This window comes from Echinops telfairi, unplaced genomic scaffold (assembly GCF_000313985.2).
Source record: "Echinops telfairi isolate 266 unplaced genomic scaffold, ASM31398v2 ScPeMD7_443;HRSCAF=831, whole genome shotgun sequence".
In the NCBI taxonomy this organism is placed as follows: Eukaryota; Metazoa; Chordata; class Mammalia; order Afrosoricida; family Tenrecidae; genus Echinops; species Echinops telfairi.
This window is the reverse complement of record NW_022104341.1, coordinates 51,033,594-51,045,322: the sequence shown is the minus strand read 5'-3', so window position 1 is coordinate 51,045,322 and position 11,729 is coordinate 51,033,594. Positions and strand designations below refer to the sequence as shown.

At 40.1% G+C, this 11,729-nt stretch overlaps 1 protein-coding gene across 1 annotated transcript; it reads left to right on the top strand.

Annotated features, from left to right (window-relative positions):
* Nucleotides 1-6,630: 6,630 nt before the first annotated feature.
* On the top strand, nt 6,631-7,719 carry LOC101655094 (isocitrate dehydrogenase [NAD] subunit gamma, mitochondrial-like). Its single transcript, XM_013003828.1, has one exon. It carries the CDS (start codon nt 6,646-6,648, stop codon nt 7,717-7,719), a length of 1,074 nt encoding a protein of 357 aa, XP_012859282.1. The 5' UTR covers nt 6,631-6,645.
* The last annotated feature ends 4,010 nt before the right edge of the window (nt 7,720-11,729 follow it).

Genomic DNA, 11,729 nt, shown 5'->3' with positions numbered 1-11,729 from the left:
GACTAATGTGCTCCTGACCTAAGCCATGGCGTTTTCTAACACTTTATACACATGAGAAAGCTGAACGTGGAATAAGGAAGAGCAAAGAAAAAATGATGCACTTAAACCATATGGTGAACAACACTGAAAGTACCCTGGACTGCCAAATGAACAAATACATCTGACTTGGAAGAAGTGCAGCCACTAATAATCCTTAGTGTCAAGAATGGAGAAACTTCATCTCACATATTGTCAACATGTTATCAGAAGAAAAGAGTCCATGGAGAAGGACACCATGTATGTAAAGTTGAGGGGCCCTGAAAAAGAGGAAGGGCCTTGACACAGTGACTCAAACATATATGAACTTAAACATAAGAACAAGTATTAGGATGGTTCAGAACCAGGTGGTGTTTCAGTCTGTTGTACATAGGGTTGCTATGAGTTGGAACCTACTACACACCACCTAACAACAACATCAAGAATCAAGTCACTTATAACCTATAGTGATCCTATGCACAACAGAAAACAGAAACAATACAGAACACTGCCCAATCTTGCTCCTTCCTCACACGTGACACGTTTGAGCCTATTGCTGCAGTTACTGCGTCGTTCCATCTCATAGAGGGTCTTCCACTTCTGCACAGACTTCCACTTCACCCAGCATGACGTCTTTCTTCCAGGGACTGGTCTTTCCTCCTACACCAACCATTCTTGAGATTAAGTCCTCCCATCCTGACTTCAGAAAAGCAGTTTAGGTGTACTCTTGCCAACACAGATTCATCTGTCCTTCCGACAGTGCATGGTGCTTTCAAAATTCTTCACCAGCACTATAATTTAAATGCGTCAATTCTCCTCAAGTGTTCCTTACTCAATGTCTAACTTTCACATGCATATCAGGTCATTTAAAATACCATGCCTTGGGTCAGGAGCAACTGAATCCTCAAAGTGATGCCCCTTGCTTTTCAAAACCTTAAAGAGGTCTTGTGCAACAGAAGACCCCATGCAGTGCAATGATTGATCTTGTACTTACCATTTCCACAAGTGTTGGTTATGTGTACAAGCACAAGGAAATCCTCGATAACTTCAATCTTTCCTATATTTATCGTGATGTTACCTGTTGTCCAGTTGTGAAGATTTTGTTATTATTTACATTGAGTTGCAATTCTTCCTAAAAATGCAATTCTGATCTTTCTTACTTTTTTCAATGAATATTGGGTCATTTGCATATTGGATATCATTATTCAAAAGAGCCAAACAGAAAATTTCAAAGGGTAGCCAGAGAAAACAAAATAAAGTATTATAACCAAACCCCAAAAGACCTGGAGTTGGAAAAACAAAAGGAATAACATGCATGCTAAGCATTTATCAAGCTGAAAGAACTGAAGAAAAACATTCAAGCCTCAAGTTGAAATATTTCAAGATTCTATGGGCAAGATAGTGAATGATGCAGAAAGTATCAAAGAAGGTGGAAGAAACGCATCGTCACTGTATGCAAAAGAACCACTTTAAGAGGTGGAATATGATTAAAGACCTATGGTACTGAAGGAAAAATGTCAATCTGCACTGAAGACACTAGCGAAAAACAAGGTTCTAGGAACTGATGGAACACCAATTGAAAAACTGTAAGAAGCTAATGAAACACTGGAAGCACTCAGTCACCTGTGCCAAGAAATTTGGGAGAGAGCTACCTGACCAATCAACTTGAAAAGGTTCACATGTGTGCCCATTCCAAAGAACAGTGACTCAGCAGAATGATGACTTATCTAACAATGTCATTACTAGCACATGCAAGTGTTGAAATTGATTTGAAAATGTTTACCTTACTACATTGGTAAGGACTACCAGAAATTCAAGTCTGATTCAGAAGATGACATAGGGGCTATCATTGCTGATGGAACTTGGCTGAATGGCAGAGAATTCTAGAAAGATGATTACATATGTTTTATTGACTATACAAAACATTTGACCCTTTGGATGATAACATACTAAAGATAGCATTGAGAAAAATGGGAATTGCAGAGCATCTAATTGTGCTCATGTGAAACCTGTACATGGAACAAAAGGCCATAGTTGGGACAGAGCAAGAGATTTGCCTGTTTTAAAATAAGGGAAAGTATAGTTCAGGGTTGTATTATGTTATCATGCTTATTCACCCTGTGTGCTAAGTAAATAATCCAAAAGGCTGGTATCACTGACCTTATCTATTCCCAAAGACAGAATAACTAATTCACTGTTCAGTTATATCACCATAAAAAGTCCAGTTTTCCTTAAGCAAATTTGTGTTACACTTATCTTGTTATTTAAACCTGACAGTTTTAGCTAATAAGGTCATGAAAATATTGTAACTTATCTGTTAACTTCTCATAAGAACTCTAATCAATTGCTTATTTAGTTTGAGAAAACATGAGACTTCAAATCCTTCAGCAGGTCATAGTTTCTAGGGTCTTGGATATTGAGGTTAATTTTCTTCTGTGCAAACATAATACAATGATGTGTCCCAGAATTTATTACTTCAATATTGGAATTAACTGCCTTCCTATTTTTCTAGGGGAAAAATCTTTATAAACTGCTATTAAAATGCATGAATAGTTTATGAAGCAAGTGAAAGGATCAACTCTGTACATTTAACACAGTCTTTATCACAATGTAATTAAAAAGATTACAGGTACTTCCTACATAAGGACAAAGCATCTTTAAGCATTTTAATTAATTCCTTTTCTAATTCTCCAAAATCTTTAACATCTAAGAAAAGAGTATATGGTTCTGGACAACAGTTTCTATATAAACACATCTAATGTAACTCTTTTTCAAAAAATATTTTATTGGGGGCTTGTACAATTCTTATCACAATCCATCCATCCATTGTTTCAAGCACATTTGTACATTTGTTGCCATCATCATTCTCGAAACATTTGCTTTCTACTTGAGCCCTTGATATCAGGTCCTCATTTCCCCCCTCCCTCCCTGCTCCCCTCTCCCTCATGAACCCTCGATAATTTATAAATTATTATTATTTTGTCATATCTTACACTGTCCGACATCTCCCTTCACCCAATTTTCACCCAGGGAGGAGCTTATATGTAGATCCTTGTAATTGGTTCCCCCTTTCTAACCCACATTTCTTCCACCCTCCAGGTATCACCACTCTCCCCACTGGTCCTGAAGGGATCATCTGTCCTGGATTCCCTGTGTTTCCAGTTCCTATCTGTACCAACGTACATCCTCTGCTCTAGCCAGATTTGTAAGGTGGAGTTGGGATCATGATAGTGGGAGGAGGAAGCATATAAGAACTAGAGGAAAGTTGTGTGTTTCATTGTTGTTTCCCTGTACCCTGACTGGCTCATCTCCTCCCAGCGACCCTTCTGTAAGGGGATGTCCAGTTGCCTACCAATGGCCTTTGGGTCTCCACTCTGCACTCACCCTCATTTACAATGTTATGATTTTTTTGTTCTTTGATACCTGATACCTGATCTCTTCAGCACCTCGTGGTCACACAGGCTGGTGTGCTTCTTCCATGTGGGCATTGTTGCTTCTGAGCTAGACGGCCGCTTGTTTACCTTCAAGCATTTAAGACTCCAGGCACTATATCTTTTGATAGCAGGGTACCATCAGCTTTCTTCACCACATTTGCTTATGCACCCATTTGTCTTCAGTGATCATATCGGGAAGGTGGGCACTCCATAAAGAATTATAAAGAATGACTTATCATTGCATTAAACATATATCAAAAAGAATTACAGGCAAATGACATATTTTGCTCATTGATCATAATTTATGTTTTTAAATATATTTTGTATTTTTTCCTATAAATAAGCTGTCATTTTCTGTGCGGAAATATTTTTTGTTTGCTTTATTCAGAAATTTTGCTTTTATCTCTGATTGCAACATGTTTTCAGATTAATAAATCATTTTACTGAGGGCTCTTACAGATCTTATAACAATCCATTAATTGTATCAAACACATTTGCTGATATGTTACCATCATCATTTTCAAAATATTTTCTTTCTGCTTGAGTCATTGGTATTAGCTCTTCCTTTTTCCCTCCCTCCCACACCCTTCCACCTTTTTGGACCCTTGATAAATTATAAATTATTATTATTTTCACATTGTGCATAGTCTACTGTCTCCCCTTACCCATATTTCTGTTGTTCATCCACCTGGTGTGCGGAGTTGTACATAGATCATTGCAATAATTTCCTGTTTCTCCCCCTTCTCTCCCCACCTTCCCCCTACCCTCATGGTATTGCTACTCCCATTATTGCTCTTAAAGGGATTATCTGCTCTGGATTCTGTGTGTCATGAACCCTTATTCATACCAGTATACATGTTCCAGTCTAGCCAGGTTTGTAAGATAAAACTGGGATCATGATACAGGGAGGGAAAGAAGCATTCAAGAAGTAGAGGAATGTTGTATGTTCCATCTGTGCTATGCTGCACCTGGCTGATTTGTTCCTTCCTAGTGACCTTTCAGTGAGGGAATGTCCAACTGTCTACCAATGGGCTTTGGGTCTCCTCTCCTACCACCATCATTTGCATCAATATTCATGTTTGTTTAGGGTTTTCTGATGTCTGAAACCAGATCCCATCAACACCTCATGATCACACACGCTGGTGTGCAGAAATGTTTTGTTTTATCTCCCTTGATATTTTATAACTGCAATGTGTATAAAACTTGACTCATTTATCTTCACCACAATTCTATCATCCAGTTAAGTAATATTGAGACAAACAAGCAAACAGCGTTATTAAGTATTATGTGCTTTTCACATCCACATCCAGTTGCTTGGTGTGGCCTCTTAATTCCATCTCCTAAATATCAACCCAGTTCCCTCTCCTTTTGTCCCCAAAGTTATACACTTTTTGACCTTACAATTTTTTTTGCCCAATTTATTGTAAGAGTTACATATTCATTGGGTCAATTTTCTTCAGAGTAGGCACAAATAAAATTATATGCAAGTAAAATTCTGTCGAATATAACTCAAAAATAATTGCAGCAGTACCTTGATAAAGGAGCTACCATTAATTTAAGCTCAATTCAGGAGAGCTCATGCTTGAGGGATATTATTGTTGATGTCAGCTAGATCTTGGCTTAAAGTAGAGAATCCTAGAATGATGTTTACTTATTTTTTAGTGACTATGCAAGTAAGCATTGGGTTGCGATTTACATGGTTGCCAGTTCAAAACCAGCAGCAGCTCAGTGGGCACAATACTGGGCTTTCTACTCCCATCAACAGCTACAGTCTTGGAAACCCACAGAAGGTTGTTAGGAGTCAGCATTGACACAATGTGAGTCAGCATTTTTATACAAAGGCATATGATTACATGAATCAGAGCAAACTAAGGATGGTAATAAGAAGAATGGGAAGTCCAGCACATTTCATTACAGTCATGTTAAACTATACGAGGAAAAAGAGGCAGTCATTACCATAGAACAAGAGGACTCTGGGTGGTTCAAAACATGGAAAGGTGTGTATCTGAGATGTCTCCTTTAACCATACTCATTCAATCTGTTTGCCAAGCAAATAATCTGAAAACCTGGACTATACACAGAAGAATGGGGGTCAGAATTGTAAGACAGCTTATGAATCCCATGAGACACAAATGACACAACCTAACTTGCTGAAATTGAGGAGGGCTGTGGTAGTTATGTAATCATTTGTCAATTTGAGGTTTGAGAATATAGGGGTGGAGTCTAGCCTGTCAATCAGATCATCGCCAATGAGACCTCTGTGTGGGCTTGGCCTTCTCCTGAAAATTCTGGGAAATCCTGTGTTTCTTCCTTGGAGGTAGGAGACACTTTTCTCTCTCTGTACACTCCCTGGGAGACATTACTGCTGACAAGCCACATGGAACTATGCTCGTGCCCTGAGCTGGACAAGCCACATAGACCTAACCTGATGCAACCCGACCTCTGAAGCTGGACAAGCTATATGGAGACCCCTGCCAGTGCTGAGACGCTTACAACACCACTGGACCCAAAGAATTTCTACCCACTGGCCTGTGATCATCCAGCATTCAGCATCATTGCATGTGTTTTGTGAGTCTTAAGAGGACTTTATAGATTGGTATCAGACATATGGGCTAATATAGAACTTATGGGCCTGGACTGGACTGGGTTGGGACGTTTTCTTAATGTACAATTACCCTTTATATAAAACTCTGTCTTATACATATACAGTGAACCCTCGCCACTTCCCGCTTCGACTTCCGCGGCTTCACTCTATCGCGGTTTTTGCGTAACAGCACATGCTCTGTCATTATTGCCACTGATTGGCTCATACTGTACACGCTTGATGCCATAAATAATATAATAAATAATAAATGATAATTATAACGTCCAAAATGTTTTACTGTATTTTCCCTTTTTCATTTAATAAATTGGGTAATACGAGTGTAATGGTGACTAAAGGGTGTTTTTTCATGTCCTCTATGCTCTAACTACGAAAATATTTGATTTACAAATAAGGAATCCTACTTCGCGGAATTTCATTTATCACGGTAGGGTCTAGAACTGATTAACCGCGATAAACGAGGGTTCACTGTATGTGTTTCTATGGATTTGTTTCTCTAGTCTACCCGGATTAACACAAGGACTTAAAGCAATTGCTGATAAAAATCAAGGATTACAACTCAATTTTATCCTTGGTGGGCGACACACAGTGACCATGATTCCCGGGGACGGCATTGGCCCAGAGCTGATGCTGCACGGGAAGTCAGTGTTCAGGCATGTGTGCGTGCCGGTGGACTTTGAGGAGGTACATGTGAGCTCCACGGCCGATGAAGAGGACGTCAGAAATGCCATCATGGCCATCCGTCGGAACCGTGTGGCGTTGAAGGGCAACATTGAAACGAACCGCAACCTGCCACCATCCCATAAATCTCGGAACAACATCCTCCGCACCAGCCTGGACCGCTATGCCAATGTCATCCACTGTAAGAGCCTGCCAGGCGTGGTCACCGAGTACAAGGACATTGACATCCTCGTTGTTCGTGAGAACACCGAAGGCGAGTACAGCAGTCTGGAGCATGAGAGCGTGACCGGTGTGGTGGAGAGCCTGAAGATCATCACCAAGGCCAAGTCCCTGCGCATCGCAGAGTATGCCTTCAAGCTGGCCCCGGAGAGCGGCCGCAAAAAAGTCACTGCAGTGCACAAGGCCAACATCATGAAGCTGGGCGACAGCCTCTTCCTGCAGTGCTGCCGGGAGGTGGCTGCCTGCTACCCGCAGCTCGCCTTTGAGAGCATGATTGTGGACAATACCACCATGCAGCTGGTGTCCCGGCCTCAGCAGTTCGATGTCATGGTGATGCCCAACCTTTATGGCAACATCGTCAACAATGTGTGTGCTGGGCTGGTTGGCGACCCAGGCCTTGTGGCTGGGGCCAACTATGGACATGTCTACGCGGTGTTTGAGACGGCCACCTGGAACACGGACAAGAGCATTACGAACAAGAACATCGCCAACCCCACAGCCACCCTGCTGGCCAGTTGCATGATGCTGGACCACCTCAAGCTCCACTCCTGTGCCAGTGCCATCCGCAAAGCCGTCTTGGTGTCCATGGACAAGGAGAATGTGCACTCCCCGGACATTGGGGGCCAGGGCACTACCTCCGAGGCTAGCCAGCACATCATCCGCCACATCCGAGTGAACGGTGGTGCTGTGGAGGCCTGGCTGCCTGGGCCTGCTCTACCCACGCCCCCTTTCTCTCCCTTATCCCCCCTTCTCTCCCCTTATCTTTAAATTGCAACTCAATATAACGAAGGTTAATAGACTCAAAACTGGAACAATGGACAACATGAAAAATAGAGAAAATACTGAAGTTGCCAGGAATTCTTTTTGCTTGTGTTCACAATACTCATGGAAGTAACAGTTAAGAAACCAAGTGGCACATTGCCTTGGTAAAATCTGCTGCACAAGACTTCTTTACAATGTTGAAGAGCAAGGACATCAATCTGAGGACTAAGGTATACCTGACACATGACGTTGGCTCTTATGTATATGAAAGTTGGACAATGAATAAGGAATAGCCTATAAGAACAGATACATTTGAATTACGGTGTTGGTAAAGAAAGTAACATGGATTACCAGAAAAATAAACACAGACAACTACATGAATAAACAATTTTGTCTTTGCAGAGGTGCAACCAGAATGATCCTAAAAAACAGGATGGTAAGACTTTGTCTAATGTAATTTGGACTTGTTTTCAGGAAATATCATTGCCTGGAAAAGGATATCATGCTTGGTAAAATGGAGGGTCAATGAAAAAGAGGATTACTTTCAAGGAGATCAATTGAAGCAGTGACTGTAATAATGAGTTTGAACATTTTTAAGGCTGAGGTAGGAACAGGAAATGTATCATTCTGTTGTACATAGAGTTCATAAAGTCACAACTATTTGGTGGCAGCTAACAACAACTATACCAGTGACATAGCTTCTAGTGACATAGCTTCCAGAATCACAGTAACACACAAGTCATCACAGCACTCTTAAGTAGACAGAAGCTGGGAAAGGGAGAAGAAATGGTGAAATTGTAAAACAAAGGAGAGATGGACCCAGGTCTCTCCTCACCCTCACCTCCCTCATACTTCTCCAGCACTAAAGATGGTGAAAGGCAGATAAGACACATTTCTTTAGCAATGGAAAAGACTTGATATAGAGAAAGGCTGGGTGTAGACAAACAATATAGTCGCATGTGGTAGTAACATAATCTGGTGTCAATTTGGGACTTGAGAGGATTAAGAGTGAAGGGGTGGAGTCTGGTCTGTCAATCAGGTCATAGCTAATAAAGCCTCTGTGTGGGCATGGCCTTCTCCTGAGGATTGGGAACTCCTGTATTTTTTCCTTGGAGGTGGGGGACACTCTCTATTCACTCCATTTGAGACTCTCTACTGACAAAACTCAATCCCTGTGAGATATTTCTGAGGAGAAACCATATGAGGCTACCCTAAGACAGTCAGAGTTTCAGAGCTGAAGAGCTGAAGAAACCACATGGAGACCCCTGACAGTGCTGAGATGCTTACAATGCCATTGGATCCACAAGACTTCCAACCTACTGGCCTGTGATCTTCCTGCATTCAGTGTCATTGAAGGTTATGTGAGTCTGAAGAGGATTTTATAAATTGGTATGTGACATATGGGCTAATATTGGACATATGGACTTGATCTTGTCTGGGCTGGAATATTTTCTCAATATTCAACTGCTCTTGTATATAAAGCTCTTTCTTATACACATATGAGTCTTCCTGGATTTGTTTCTCTAGTCTATATGGACTAACACATCCTACTACCTCCATAATGACTGAATGGATTTTGGGATTTTAGGTCTCAGACAAGAGCACAGCATGCAGTTTAGAGTGCTAGGATGCACATACCTGGAAAGAAGGGTTACTTTACAGAGGACTAGCCAATAGCAGAAGACCCTTCAGAAAGCTAATAGTAGGAGGTCCATCATTAACAGAATGTTTGGCCTACATTCTGCTAGCACTTTTAGTTTAGCTAGGGGCACTTAAGACTTCTTTACCAGAGTATCCCCTTAAATCAACTCATTTATTTTGATCAAATCTTTTTGGTGGTATAGAGGTAAGCATAGCTGCCTTCCAAACCTTTTCTCTGACTCTGATCTAAATTTTGTCCCTCACCTAAAATCTTTCTTGTCAAGAGGACAAGAACCAAGGACAAGAACCTTGAAACTTTCAATCTCCTCCAAGTAACAGTAAGGGAAATTTATAGATAAGTTGTACAACCAGAATTCTCCTTAGAAGCCAGGATGGCAAGATTTCTTCTTACATGTTCTGGACATATTATCCGGAGAGATCAGTCCCTGGAATAGGACATCATGCTTGGTAGAGGGGCAATGAAAAATCAGAAGAACCTCTACAGAGTGGCTGCAACAATGGACTCAAATGTAAGGGCGTGAGCGTGGCACAGGAGCAGGCGATCATTCATTGTGCTGTGCATAGGGTTGCAATGAGTAAGACTAATGAGATGGGACATAGCAAAAATCATGGACAGTTTGTTCTTTTAATTTAATAATAAATAAAATAAAATAATTTAAATAAATAATTTAAAAAATTTAATAACTAGTACTTTCTGAGTTAACTATAAACAACTTTTATATTGCAAATGAATCCCTGCGTGCAAGTGGTTAACATGTTCTGCTGTTAACTGAGAGCTTGAAGCTTGAAGCTGACTCAGAAGTGTCTGTATTAGAGTTTAAATTCTGCACCCGGGTTTGCAGAAGGCTATGGATCACAGTGAAAGCCAAAATCCCACTTGCAGAGTCCATATGTTGATTAAGCCTCCACTGAATTCCTTCTGATCATTAACTAGTAATGTGTGCAGTCGCCCTCAGGTAGAATGCTTTTGAAAGTTAATAAAATTATTATTCAAATGTATGAACCAACCAGTAAAATTAGTGATGAAATAATTGAATAATTCTACCAATTTCTTCAGTCCTTAACTGATAAACTTGTAATTAAGATGAATAAATTATTATGTAGGATTCAAATATGAAAATTGAGAGCAAACAGGAGGGGGTAGTAGTTGGAAAGTATGACTTTGGTGATAAAAACAAAGCAGGCAATAAAATGGTAGCTCCCCCCCCAAATCAATGACTTCCTAATTGAAAATACCTTTTTTTTGAACAACATAAAGAACACTGCCCACGTGGTCAATATTAGGCAGATTACATAGGTATCAAATGGACTATATTTTCAAGAAGATAGCTGGAGGAACTCAATACCAGCACTCAAAAGAAGACCAGGAGATGAATGTGGAAAATATAATCAATTGTTCATATACATGTTCAGGTTCAAATTGAGGAAACTTAAAGCATGTCCATGGGAGCCAAAATAAGGCTTTGCGTATATCCCACGTGAATTTCAAGAACAGATTTAACCCTGTGAACACTAATGACAGAAGATCTGAGAAGCTGTCAAATGATATCAAGAACATCATCCATGGTGTAAGCTAGAGGTCATTAAAAAGAAAAAAAGGAAAGGAAAGATCAAAGTGAAGAGACTCTGACCTTGCTTTTGGATACAGAGTGCCTAAAGCAAATGATGAAGTCAGATGAGCTGAATTGGAAATTACAAAAGGCAGCTCAAGGTGACAAAATATTATAATAAAATTCAGAGATCTGGAGTTATAAAGCCAAAAATACATTACATATTCAGAATATCCAAGATGAAAGGATTGAAGAAAAATTTCAAGTCTTCATTTGTGATATTGAAGGTTTCTATGGGCAAAATATTGAATGATGTAGGGTGCATCAAAAATATGAAAATAATACATGGAGTCACTGTACCAAAATAGCTACTCAACATTTAATCATTTCCAAAGTCACATATGATCAAGTCTTGAAGAAGAAACCCAGAAAGCTCTTCTGACACCCTTTGTGGTAGTTCCCTAATTTCCCCTCGTTTAAGGATATTTTGCTTTCTTCATGAATTATATTCTTGATGGCCTCCCATAGCTCAACAGATTTTCTGAAACTAGTATTCAGTGCAGCAAAATTGTTCGTGAAATGTTCTCAAAATTCAGGTAAGGTAGAAAGAATCAAGACTGGATTTTGGTTCTCATGAAATTGCTTTTATGTTCTTTGGCTTCAACTTGAACTTGCATATTAATCATTGCTCCACAGTCAGCCTCTTGCCTAGTTTTAGCTGCCTATAGAACTTCTCCATTACATCTTCCCACCAAACCAAACCAAGCTCACTACAATTGAATTGATACCCACTTACAGTGACCC

Coding starts and splice junctions, on each gene's coding strand:
- LOC101655094 (XM_013003828.1), top strand. CDS start 6,646: ATGATTCCCGGGGACGGCATTGGCCCAGAGCTGATGCTGCACGGGAAG.